At 44.9% G+C, this 14144-nt stretch overlaps 1 protein-coding gene across 10 annotated transcripts in view; it reads left to right on the top strand.

Annotated features, from left to right (window-relative positions):
* AP1S2 (adaptor related protein complex 1 subunit sigma 2) overlaps positions 1-14144 on the top strand; it is a 380836-nt gene that overhangs the window by 50442 nt on the left and 316250 nt on the right. For all 10 annotated transcript variants that reach the window (XR_011283537.1, XR_011283535.1, XR_011283536.1 and 7 more), the window contains one exon: positions 10121-10299. Coding sequence is in view for 7 of the 10 variants with exons in the window: in XM_069636792.1 (XP_069492893.1) it covers positions 10121-10299 (179 nt within the window). In the remaining 3 variants the exon portion in view is untranslated. The remainder of the gene's footprint in view (positions 1-10120; positions 10300-14144) is intronic.

The raw sequence follows: 14144 nt of genomic DNA, 5'->3' as shown, positions 1-14144 counted from the left end.
AGAATTACTGAGTCACTTACCTCTGTCATTGGTCCAATGCGTCAAGGTCCCAGGGTTTCAAGTGTAGTGGCTGAGGTAGGTATCAGATTGGGGTCTGGATTAGGTGGCGGTTCTGATCTCCAGTTCAGGAAGGGTTCCAGCACACTTGCAGTAGGATGGGCCATGCGACCATTGACGGCATCCAACACGACTCCCACGATGAGGCTGAACCAGGGGTCAGCAGGCTCTGCTCAAGTCAGTGGCTGAAAAGAGCTTTCATGCAGCCCCCTCTTCAGGATGAAGAACAGCTGATGCAGGCAACAGGATTCCTGTGCCACAAGTTGTAGCCTAAGTTGAGTCCTAAGTTCCAACTCTGAATGACATTCATTGCAGCAGAGGGGCATTGTTGGTAAACGAGAAGCCCACAAGGCAGTCCTAGTGCACTTTCAAAGTCCTATGATGGCAGGATACGGGTGCACGACGCAGGACTGGTTGATGTCATCAGTACAAGGGAGATGGGCACTTATGAAGGTATTCCCTGATTATAAGAAAGGAAGCAGAGGATCCTCAGTGAATGGCTTTTGCCATTCTGAATGCTTCTGTAAAGAAGGACTATTTTACAGATATAACCTGATGAAATACTCCATGGAAAAAGTAGGCACTGTGCAATAACAAACACATATGTATTAAACCTCCACAGCTGGGGAAGGATTTCCAAACAGCCCTGTGAGCTGAACTGGCTGAAAAGGTTCTCTACTCCGCCCATGATGGGCTTCCTTTTTTATACAATGACACACATATTAGCATAGTCCTTGTTAGTTACGTTTAGGGGCAGGTTGGTGAAAATGTCCATAGTGGCCCATACATTGTTGCAATCCTACTGGCTAACAAAGTTCCTGAACCAAAACTACACCCCCACTTCGGACATCACAATCCTGAAATCTTCACCCCCTCCTCCGCTCCCTGCCCCCCGCCCAGCCCTACAGATCAGGGGTGTACTGGCCACTTTTACTCCCTAACAATAGGCAAATACTCCCAAAAACTTAACTAGGGAGTAAAAAAAATACTCCCACTAAAGTTGAATTTCAGACACCTAGGAACCAAACATTCTGCTTTTAACCTCGCAGCTCTATTATTACTGCCTAATCTGAAAAGGTAAACGTGTATATTTGAATGTGCATGGATAACTTGGTGCAAAAAAATATTCATTACAAATTAGTTCTGTTTTACAGTTAAAACATATTTTTTCTTGCTTCTTAAATAATCTTAATTGGAAATGGGAGTTACTTTTTACTCCCTAAAAATCATTTTACTTGCAACTTTGTAAAATATGGAGTTAAATACTCTTCCTCATAATCTTAACTGGGGCACTGCTCTCTTCACTCAATGATATCATGTGCTGAGCAGCAGAAATGCTTTTAGTTACGCTTTGGCAGGCAAATATGCAAAATACCTGCAGCTACAAATTGTAACTGGATTCTGTTTGCTTTGAACGTAACACGAGGCACAGCCCAGCACCAAGACCAAATACACTAGAACAACATCCCATTGCACCCTGATTGGTTACCTGTCTCTCCCTATCTTGTCACTTACTTTGGGCCAAGTCTAATTAAAAGAGAAAAAACTCTACAAGTCACTGTTGAGATTTGTATTTTCAGCTATTTATTTCTTATTTTGACATTACCCTGGAGGATAGCTCGGTGGCAACGTGCTCGCCTTGGAAGCAAGACGACACAAAGCAACACATGTTCGATCCCCGTGTCCGCGCTTAGAAACCTCTGGGCATTTAAGCGCGTTATAAATTCACAACTAAGACAAACAACTATGCAACTAAAAACAAACAATTACTGTAACAGCGCCTCGATGCCCACTGGCTGTGTGAGCGCTTTAAAAATGCAAATAAATAAATTACATTTTACTGCCAGAGCCCGTACACATGGCGGTCTGGGCGAAGACCTCCTCCGTGGGGCAATTCTTTCCTCCCATTTCAACCTTGGGGGTTTAACATTGAACTATCTTTTGTGCTTGGTGAGCCCGTCTAGTGAGCATGTGGTTTTGTGCTCTGAAAGAGCTCTAAATCATGTTCTATAAAACTGCTGTTTTTACATTTGTGTTGCAAAGCTGTTATAAATGCGTACGACAAGTACCAGAATGACATATGACGTATGATGAATAGCCAACACAGCTTGTCCATTTCACAACTGAGGTCAAACAACTCAAGATCTCTGCAAAATCTCCTATGGGTTGTTCTACTCTCAAGACTTGGACACCATCTGTGTTTAGTCCATGTGTTGTTATGCTAAGCCTGAACAACATTTGCACATCACACAGCAGTTACACTTAACGGGACCTGAAACATCAGAGAAAAGAGTCACTTCACTAGTTTTGCTGTCTCCTGCAGCAATTAATACAAGGGTTTCCCATTAGAAGTGCATTTCTCAAAATGCTTTTCTTCTATGCTTTCTCGCATCTCATTTACACCCAACAACCAGCTCATAAACCTGCCTAACTTCTGCAGCCACCACTACCTTTCTTCTGTACCTGCCTACCACTGTCTCTCTTCTTCATAGAACTCCTTCATCCCTCACATCTTCTCACCCTCTCTTCCACTCCTCACTTCACTGCTTCAATCCTCTTACCTCTGCTGTACCTCTCTCACTCAGCTATTGTCACTTTAGTTCTCCCCGAACTAATTGTTCAACCTCTCCACTACCCCGATTCCTGCCTAGCATGCCATTTCCCCTTCCCCTGCTTAGCCCCAAGACCTATTTTTCTTTTTTTCTCTAAAAAGTATTTTATTGAGAAAAGGTAGAGGAGAATCACAGCCATCACCCCATGAGTATTTTGCTCTTATAAAACCCCTACTCGCACCAATCCCTATGAAACAGCTTCTACAACTCCATATTTGAGGTAATGGAATTATCCCACATAGATCTACGTTTCCCCTTTTGTCTTTCCGCTTTCTGTATTCTTACCCACAACGCCTACAGTTTCCCCACTACCAGTTACTCTACTGGAAATGGAGGTTAACAAAAATGTGTGGTTGGTGCATCATTAAAGTGCACACCCACGTTACAGGATTGCCAAATCGGAGTGCACTTCGTTAATTTGTGGAATAAAAGCTTTTGTGCCTGCCTTTGGAATACCACATGCTGCAAGAGGACACACCTCCTGCCTTGCTTGGCACAAGAAATGTAGATAGACACTGCACCGTGCTTTAATAAGTTAACCTGGACGTAGAGGTGCTTTCTGCAGTTCTGTTGCTTGTCCTACAGCTAAGTTTCATCTTTGTTTCTGCTAAGTCTTTCTTTGTACAGTGCTATAACGGCTATTGGAGCTTGTTTTGAGCTTAATTTTAGTGTAAGGATGAATAAAGTTTAGCTAGTAGACCACCTGCTCAATCTGTTTGCTTAAACATAAACACAAGGTTTTCTTATTTTTTTTTTTTAATTCACCATACAATTGTGTTTTGGAGGAAAGGTGTGTGCTTGAAATGCATGACACAGCACCGCGCACGCCGCTTGAAGTCGCCCTCTTTCCTCCTTACTGAATACCTGCCTTGCATGTTGCGCTCACAAGAAAAACGCTTATTTGAGTCTTGTCATATTGTAGTTTAAAAAAAAAATGGCTGGGAAGAGCCATCAAAGGTGACAGTCGGGCAGGGACCAACAAAAAGTTTTCTTAAACCAGAAATGTGTCGAGGAAATAGATTAAATCTATTTTCTTTTTTTTTTTTGGTAGTATTTTAATATCAATGACTGTGTTTTATTTGAATACAGATCGACACAACATCAACATTATTCATAGATCCATGTACAATTTCACTTGCATGGGAAAATAAGAAGGTAGCTGAATAAGAAATTTATTTCATGCACTAATGGCCATAAAATCGAGCTAATCAAATGTAAAACTAGTTGATAAAATCCATACAATATGTACACCACTAATACAACAACATGCATTAAATACCTTACATGCTCATTAACCCCTAGCATGCAACGTTGAATGCATATCTATTAAACTTAATTACTTATGCTAATATCAGGAGCAGCAGGATAACACCGGCATCGTCGTCTTTTTTTTTAGTCTGTTTTTAAAAAAAATAAAATGGCAATCTGCAAATTCGATTGATCATTCAAATGTACAAGATAGTATAGTGCCTCCTTATAAGGTATGATGTCGCTTCCCTAGTAACCAGTGGTGTCTAATGTACATTACTGTGGACAAATAAGAAGGAATGGATCAATTTATTTTGATTAGCCATGCCATAGTTACATCGAGATGACTTAATTTCATGGCCTTTCAATCAAACTATTTGGTTCATTAAGTGAAGGTTGCAGATTAGCTGTCATCGTCGGAATGGCTGAAGGCTGTCGCTGGTCCTGTCATTTTGGGTTGGGTGTATGAGCCAGTTAATATAATGCAGTAAAAACGTTGTTAACCATCAACTTGTTAACCAAAAGATTCTTAAATGGTACCTCTATTGCCAGTAATCGTAATGATTCTGCTTAAGAAAATATCGATTAACAGAGCAAAAAGCCCAGGAAGCTTGGTTATCTGACTTATTTACTATCTGGTTCAAACAACTGACATCTGGGTTATTGCATTTTTGATTATCCAGCACCATTGGGTTCACGGTAGAGGTGGCTACTGCAGGGCTGCTTGCATATTATGGATAAATGTTGAGCGTATGGGAGGGAATCTTAGACTGGCCGGGGGGGGGGGAGGGGGGCTCACTATTCAAACCTTGCACATTGTCGATATGTTGCTTCAATGTGTATCCCTAGCAAAAAGGCCAAATTTGCGAGTTGCTCTCTCTGCCTTCTAGTTTGTGTTGGCAAAACACTGCAACTTGCAAATTATGATAGTTCCTTTAGTATCTGGGTGGGCATGTGGATTTGTGGAACCTGATCAGCTCTGAGCTCTGCCTAAGAATTGCCATTATTCCACTGCCTGCTCTAATTTGCTTTAGTTCATCTCTTCTTTCTGGTAATTTCACTAATATGTTCTTTCTAGTCCTACATTCTTAGGCATTTTGTTCCATAAAGTACAGTGGTATTTCATAATTGCCCTTCAGAATGTCCTTCTTTTCTCTACAATTGCTTTTGAAATGCGCTCTTCCTATGGAGTTCCAGTGTCCCTTCTCTGTTTTATTTTGGGTGGTTGTAAAGCGCTACAGGTACAGGGAGTTCTTAGCACCCTCAGATAAATTTGCACGTCTGAGTGGAATCGGGTATTGTTTTTCTTTGTCTCACTGATGACACCTGTAAATATGGATATTATGTTTTTTTTTTAATGATTTTTTTATTAACTTGGTTTAGTTGAAAAACTATTTTTACAAGATCATATCCTCCAGTCGACTAAAAGTTAAAGAAACAACACACCGGAAACAGATTTGGGTTAAAAAATAAGTTGGTAGGCAGATAGATAAAAGGGCACGAGATAAGGATCAAACGTTTTGCAAAAGGAAGAGATCTATGTCCTTTGATGTGGTCAGCGTCTAGATCTCAAGGTTCTTGATCTAACATCTTTCTTGGTTTTGTTTTGCTTTTGTTTTTTAAAGTACTTTTTTTGCAGAAACTGCGTGTATAGACGGTCTGCACTTTCGCTCTCTATATGGTAGAGGGGAGGCACAGAGACCCCAGCCAAGATTCTCTAGTATTGGTAGTTGTGGTCGAGCAATCAAGGCCTAGCTTCTCGGGAGGTGATGCGAGCTGGTTCTTAAGTACAGTGTAGTCCCCGAGCACCCACAAAGGAATGTCCATACACTGTATCAGTTAAAACACAGTCTTTATATCATTAATATTTAAGGTCATATACACAATCACGATAACTCACTTTGTACTCCGAAAATCAACAATGGTAAATATGTACAATTCTAAAGTGGTACCACTAACGTTATTAGATCTTATTCAAGTGCATACGGTCAGGATGACGCACCGATCAAGATAAAAAGGAAACCAGCAGCGGAGAGAGGAAGGAAAGCAAGATGGTTGTGCAATAGGCATAATACTGGTAACTACCGTTAAACACAGCTCTGTGTGGAGATCCCCCCCCCCCACCTGGGCAACCTGTAGAAGAAAGATACAAGCCCAGTCCATATATGGTTCACACTAGACTTTCCCAATAGTTCGGCAACCCTAAAGTACCTTGGTGTTGTAGCGTTCCACATTGGGGTAATCGACAACCCTTCTGGAGGGTCTTCCCTTTCAGGCAGGAGTCACGGGTCGTCGAACGTCCGACGGAGAACAGGTCAAACTATGATGGTGAAGTGGCCGCGTCGTTCCTAGCAGTGCTCGTTGACGGGGAAACGTAAACGTCCTGCCAGGAAGAGGCATGCGGGGCACCTCGGTGTCGATAGTTCTGGACCGCAAAGAGTTGAAGAACTGTTGCCCAGCAAGGGCGTTAGGTCGTCGGCGTCTCTGTGGTCTTTGGGTAGCGGGAAACCCACCGGTGGATGCTCCCCGGTGCATCAACGGTCAGGCCTTCTCCAGCAGGATACGGCGGCGACGATGCGGATGAGAGCGTCCTTGGATCAATGAAGTTCTTAGGCAATGGGAGCACGGCGGCTCCAGTCGCCGACGGCGGTCTTCGACAGTGGCGAACAACAGTCCGGGTGCTTCTCCTTGGAGTTCCGCAGCAGTCCCCGTATCGGGTCGGCAGCCTGTCGAAGTTCTGTCTACCAGGGAGCTTAGGCAAAGATCAGCTGTGCACGATGGTCCCTCATAGCTCGGGAAGAGGGCGCCTTACCAGGTCCTCACTGGGTCAGTTCTTGAAGCACAGCAGCTTTCAGATTGCAAAGGAGAGCAACAGCAATTCTTCTCATCCAGCAGGGCTCAAGGTTAAGCTTCACTCCAGTTACTCGTCGTAGTGGACTTCAGCTTCTGAACACGATTCCTAGCAGTGAGAGGTCCCCAGATATACTGTTGATCTCCCATTCATTCTGCTGGGTCGCACTCAAGCATCCAATTTCGACTACAGGCATTCATGCAGGCAGGCAGCCAATCGGGCACACAAGGTATTCAGGCCATTCACTTCTCTCCAGACACTCACAACAAGTTATGTGTATTGGGACAAGTACCGAGCCATTCAACACTCGAAAGCTGCATTCATACCGGTTTCGGGCAGGGCTGTCTCAACCATTGTCAACCACCAGATACTAGACAGCCACAACATAGAATGTATATTCGTCACACTCCATTCACCCAGGTCCCACCCACAGGCGTACCCACAACATACGGTCGTTGAGAAGGCTCCAGCCAGTCTGGTCGGCACTTCCCCACACTAACATATACAGAACTTCCACCCAACAGCCAGTCAGGGGGGAAGGGACAGAGGCAGGGCTTCCCTGGACTTCGGGAAGATCAGGGTAACAGGCGATGGAAGGCAGGGGCCATTGGGGCCATTTTGTCTCCATCAGGAATCTACCGATTCCAATGACAGGGCATGGGCGTCCCAAAATGGAGGACGCCCAGGGCATCACTCATTTCAGCACAGAGCTGCCACTAGCCCGTACCCTGCTCTGTGGGTCGCACACAGGTGCCCAAAAACATACACATGGGGCACAGGGTTGCACCCTACCCATGGGTGCCATAAGGGCATCCCATGGGTCTGTTCACCAAACCAAAAGAGAGAGGGCTGCACCGCCAGGAGTTCCACATGAACTCCTGTGCGGAAAACACATGATGAAAGCAGTAAAGGACAAGGATACGGCGGCCCTGTCCCTCCGATGCATTTCCAGCATCACACTGCGACACTGCTATCGCGTAACTGATTAGTTCTCCTTCAATCAAGCGTTTCCACAAGGTTTCCTCTTCATGTGTTACCAGGTCTTTAATCAAGTGTCCCATGTGAACGTTTCTTTCACTTGACAGTCCCTTACACGAAGTGTTTCCACCTGGTTTTGGTTCGTACAAAAGCAACATGTGTTGGAGGCCGTAATTCCTCTTATGGCCCTAATTTCGTTGCTCAGGAGAAGATTTAGCCGTGCCCTCATGGTTTTGTTTTTGGGTTTGGATATATGATATGATGTGATATCATGTGATGGTGAAGCCTTGATAAGAGGAGGATTGTGCGCAATTCTGCTTAGGAGGCGACTACAGCTAGTCTTGTATAGCTGGATCTACGTGGTGCATTAAAGGGGCCCAGGCGGACGTTTGCGGCTCCTCTTAAGACTAGCAGAAGAGCCATGTCTTTCTGAGCACCTCTTGTACACAGGAGGAGTCTCTGCAGCTAAAGAGGCGCTGCAAAGAGATAAAGAGAGCTAAAGATGTCTCGGGAGGATGGCTCAGCGGCAACGTGCTTGCCTCGGAAACAAGACGACAGAGCAACACAGGTTCCCTGAGTCCGCGCTTAGAAACCTCTGGGTATTAAGCACGTTATAAATAACCTATCATAGCATATGCTGGAGACTATTAAGTCCCCTTTTCCTGGTGTCAGTTTCTTGTCACCTTTTTCTCTGCCGCTTGACAAATGACCATCACAGTTGTGAATGTTTGCAAAGGGAACATGACTTTCAGTTTGCAGTCTGAACCTTGTTTCTCCAGTTTGACTTGTGCTGGCAGTCTCTTTGAGGATTCGCCTCACTGCTGCAAAGGACTTCAGAATAAATTACTCATGATCACTTACCCTTCAGACGCTCTGAATACATACTGTAGCATCACAGTTGTTACAAAGGAAATTCACTTCGCAATGTACCATACATAAAATAAACCCTGCCTGCTATCCACCTCTGTAAAGCGCTCTGTTATGTATCTGTATTGTTGTATACCTCTGTAAACCGCTCCGTTGCTTCTAGAAGCTAGGTCTGCGCTCAATAAATAAATTAATCTTTTACTTACCACCACTGTCTCGTCAGCCATCGTACCCCATGTTATGTTCCTCTTTAGCAATTCCTAGCTTTTAGACAATGCCACTCTCCGGGCTTAAACTTGTGTTAGACTGTTTTCTTTATTGGTATAGGATTATAAATTCAAGCAGGGAAACTTCTGTTAGCCAAAAATCAGATCCGTTAGAAGGTGATACCGATGGCATGGGACTGAGTTATTTCTTCTCACTGTCTCCAAACTCTTCCACCCTGCAACCCCTTCAGATTATGTATTTCCTCCCATTGCAATACCCCTCCCTATTCCTTTTAAGGTCTGCCAAATAAACGCTTTCAAAGAGAAAACATCATATAAACCGAAAATCCCCTTCCTCCAATATTTACCTCAATCTAGAGCACGCAATGCGCCATGAACACCTGTATAATCTTCAGTTAACAATGTATTTGTCTTCTGATGTCTCAAATAATGCAATTTCTATCCAGCATTGTTTTTCTTGTTTAAAATGACCACATCTGATGGGAATAGCTGGCCTATAATGTGAGGAGCTGTACTTTGATGCGAATACATACCGTGGCTGTGAGTAACTGCGCATATTGGAGCATATCCAGGGCTCCGATTCCAGACTGATAGTTTGAAGCTCGCCACTGCTTGTATTTTGCCACACCAGCACTTAGTCCGACTAAGGGCCCCAGCTTAGCTGACTGCTGTGAAGCTCGCCTCTGTTTGTGTGTTGCCACACCTGCCTTTTTCCTGACTAGGGCTTCTAATTTGAATTGCTACTTTGAAGCTCACCTTTGTTTATACTTTTGCCGCACTTGCATTCACTTAGCCGCACACATTTGACATGCACACTATTTATCATTACCCTACCCTAGGCAAACACCATCCTCGGCCTGAGCACCACCGCCCATAGAATACAGCTGAGTCCCACACACAATTTGGTCCAGCTGTTCACATAGCTTGACTCGCCTGACAATTTGATACAGCACCTGTCCTCACACCCGATAATATGGACTGCTGTAAGGGACACCTAGGCATTCCCCAGCTACCTTCTGATTAGGCTATAAATACACACACACATTTGTACCACTCCTCTCACCACCTCTCAACTCAGACTATGGTCTTCCAAAGGGCGCTTTGAGGGATACCAATGGCAGCAGGCGCTATACATTTGCCACATAACACCTAATCTCATATGTACTGTTTTATATGACCTCTGCACAGAGTTTCAATTGTAGATGGCTTAGTAAATTAATAAAATACAAATAGACCCTCACCGGATATTGCTAATGTCTCCCTTTTTCTTCCTTGGTCAGATGCAGTTCATGCTGCTCTTCAGTCGACAGGGCAAGCTGCGGCTCCAGAAATGGTACGTGCCACTGTCTGATAAAGAGAAAAAGAAGATCACCCGTGAACTTGTGCAGACAGTCTTGGCCCGCAAGCCCAAAATGTGCAGTTTTTTGGAGTGGCGGGACTTGAAAATTGTTTATAAACGGTAATTATTTTATTTCTTATTTATTAGACTGCTTTTGTCAATTTGTCCAACAGAGGAACTGCAATAGACTGTTTTAGCATCATGGCAGGAAGTGGTAGACCTACATATATCGCCAGCCACTATCATTCACTATATCCTTATAATGGAAGGCCAATATAGGTAGTAGATCTACTTAACTTTTTTATGAAGGTTTGATATAGCTTCTATTTTCAAAATTACACCCTTGAATTTTAATGCAATCTGAGATTTTTTCTTAGTGTATTGTCATGATTGGTTTTAGTTTCCTGTATCCAATTTTACAAATTCTTGTTCATACTGCTCTTTTAGCATCAATGCATCCTCTGCACCGCATCCGATTTGTGCAAACGTTAAGGGCTCTAAATTACCTCCTTATTTCTTTTTTAAATTTGTGATCAAATTGTGTGGAAGTCGGCTGCCTTCGAGGTATAATAACGGAACAGAAATCATGGCCTCCATGTGCTCTTTGTAAACTGTAGTGGGAGAAAATAAAGCAAACCCGGTTTACTTCATTGCCACCTCATGTCCTTCCCCTAGCACATTGGCAGCTTTCTAATGGCTGCAAGAGCATAGGAACAAAGTTTGCCACAATGACTTTGTCAGTTTGTGCATGTGGGAAGGAGTGTAGCTGACAGTGAAATTCAGAGTCCTCTGTGTTAGGAACCTAAGGGCATCCTCCCATCTTCTCCCCTTGTATCTTCCTCTCAGATGGCCTGGGAAAGGCCATCGCTTTTGGATCCTGACACTGGGGGTGGATATGTGACGGAGGATCACCTGGGTGAAGGAACCTTGGCGAGTGGGGAGAGGATGTCTTTAGGTGAGGCATGGTATCCCCCTTTCCCTTGTCAGAATGCACCCTACCCTCCCCCTGCCTTTTGTAGGTTATTGTCAGTCTTCCCCTGTTTTACACACACAGACTGTTCCACATTTATATGCCTTTAAGACTGGGATGAGGAGGAGGCGACTAGGAGTGACGCACCCTTTCCATTTGTGCACACCACTTTGGTACTGAGATGAGGAAGAGGACTATGGAACGCCACTACAATGGCCAGGCATGTCCCAAAATTGACAATAACTATGGCCAGGCACCTGCAGCCAATTGAGGATACAGGCGCATAAAACGAAAGGCGGATGAGAGAAGAGGAAACCCGGCTGGGGAGAAGGATGCAGCAACCCGATGGAAGCAGGCTGGAGAGGGGCAGTCGAAAAGGACACTGTAGGCTGCAGAGGAGTGAGGAAGATGCTGGGGCCAAAATGGGCCGCAATAGGGCTGAGGGCCCTGCAGTCCCTCATGCCGCGTGTCCACAGCAAGAGCTGTGGGACGCAGAAGACGCCAGTGTGCCACCGATCACAGAGCAAGGTTCGGGGGAGGCGAGCACCTCTCGCCGAAACTCCCGACAAGCATACGGGGAGCGATAGAAAGCTGTACAAGAAAGCAGAGACACCCGGAGGAGCTGCCGGACACTAGTGAGTGAAAGCCAGGGAACACTCAGACCAGGGCGCCCCACGGGCTGGAAATTGGCAAAGGGAAATGCTGATTGAACAGAGAATGATACCGAATGGGTTTGGAGACAGAAAAGAAGCATTTTGAATACCGAACAAGCTGCAATTACATTTTGAACTCTTGAATACCGGACTAGGGATAAGATATGCAAAGGACAGGCAATTACTGATCGAGTGAAATGAAATGAAAGTGATGTACATTGCCAATACCAGTGAAAACTGGTAATGAGCATTGATTCACAATGTAAAGTTTGAATAAAGTGAAGGCCAGTAATGTACTCTGGTAAATTAAGTGGAAAACAAATGAAAAGCACTATTGGATAGTGTGAACGCAAAGTGGTGACAAGTGTATGGGAGGACAGGTCTTTAGGACTCCCCTCCCCCACATCGCCCACCTACGTGAGACTCATGACTCGTCAGCAGCCGCCCATGCACCTGGGCCCGGGAGGCAGGGTGGCTGCGGATCGACACGTGAGGCTGTACGGCCCGTAGTGTAACATAACATAAACACCATTTTATAACACACCAAGACTCCATTTTGAGCACATTGAACCCAGGCCCCAGCAGAACAGCCTGCGTACAAACGCTGCAGCTCGGCCCCTACTGGACCGCGCACAGAGAGTCCTGCCCCCCCCCCCCCTCTTTGCACCCCCCATAGCAGATCAGCTGAAGGCCCGTTCTCACGAGCAACTAGACGCGAACAAGTAACAGAACAAACACTGTATCATTTACCTTCCGCAGTACATCATTGCCCTAGAAGTGACCGGACTTGTAGTTGGTCTCTGAGAAAGCACAAAAGTTGCCCCTATCATGTATACCCCGACCCTGCACCTAACCCCCCCCCCTGCGCTTGTGATATATGGTACTCATGACCCCCAGCCCCGTTCTTCCAGGTGAAGCGTTAACCATATATGCTAAACTCTCGAGTCTCTCAGTTGTATCCATGCTGCTAAAGAATTTGTTTTAGATAGTGTTAAAACGTATAATGCAAGTCACTCGTATTAAAGCGAGGTGACCCCCGAGACACCTTCATGTTCTAATGCCCAGTGTATGACCACTCGAAAGTCCGCTTTGTACCAACTAATGTTTGCTGCTATTGTAATAAAGGGTAACTGAAAAGCAATATATAAAATGCTTGTGTATGATGTGATGAAATAAGTTGTATTGCATGTAAGCCACCTAGGGCATTGATCCAGTCTTTACTATAATCGAAATGTTAGATGAAACGCATTGCTTCCTTGCTCCTGAGTATATAACCCAACCTGATACTACCTCACGTTTGTCATATGTTCACCTTTCTCATGAATTGCAAGCATAAGACCGACTAACGTTATGTAATGTATGTGCCAATGAAAAACCTCCATTGTTATGAACCAAGTAATGTAAGCCCATGGAAACAGCAGAAATATGTAATTTATGTAATTTACCCCCAGCCCTAACATCTGTCCTCTCTAATAGTATTTGTGCAGCCCAGTGAATAGAGACTCTCACAAAGTTAAAGGCCATCTTCCCCTCACCCGCCAAGGCCCGCTGGGGCTTGCTGGTGTTCAAGCAGCATAGCTTCACCTCCCCACATTCCTGCTGGACCCGCTTCAAGTATTTACCTCCCCCTTGTCAGAGGCTGTCATACAACCCCTGTGTACTGCCATGGCCAGGCCACGTGAATTACGAGCTACCCGGTCCTAAATCCCACCGCCTTTGAGGTGCCAGCCATATGCCCCCTCTGACCTAATGGTATTCCAGTTTACCCCAAATTCAACAGACCACGAAGACAGTTATCCGTCCTTGTGCAAACATCCCCCAGAGCCATCATTTACTGCATCTAACAGGAGAAAATGATGACGGTAGCTTGACCCGTGCCCCCTGATAAGACACCTGGACCCATGAGACTGGACCCTTTTGTTAATGACAACTTTATGATGATGTCTGGAGGAAGCCTCTTATTGTATACTGTTTTCCTGTGTCCCCACCCAGGTATTAGATTGATGTGTTAGAAGTTTTATATAACAACCTAGCATAGATGAGTGTGATGAATGTGTATGAAAGGCCACAAGGGCAAGTTTCTAGAATCAAAGTGGTGAATCTCCGTTGACAGCCAGTGCCCTGGAGCTCCACCCCGACGAGCCCAGCTGACCCAAGCACTTTGTGATTCCACCACGTGGATCCCCGCCAATCATGGAGCATCGAGCATATAGATAACATAATAGCTAGACGTTGCCATCCAATCCCCAAGACTATGTGGCCCCTATAGTTTAGCTCATACAGGACGTGTATTTGTAATATAACTGACTGTCTTTGCTATTTTCAGACAGAGTGCTCTCTGA

Source organism: Ambystoma mexicanum, chromosome 7p, assembly GCF_040938575.1.
Source record: "Ambystoma mexicanum isolate Mex_15411 chromosome 7p, UKY_AmexF1_1, whole genome shotgun sequence".
Lineage (NCBI taxonomy): Eukaryota > Metazoa > Chordata > Amphibia > Caudata > Ambystomatidae > Ambystoma > Ambystoma mexicanum.
Note: the sequence above shows the minus strand (reverse complement) of the source record. Positions and strands in the feature narration are given on the sequence as shown.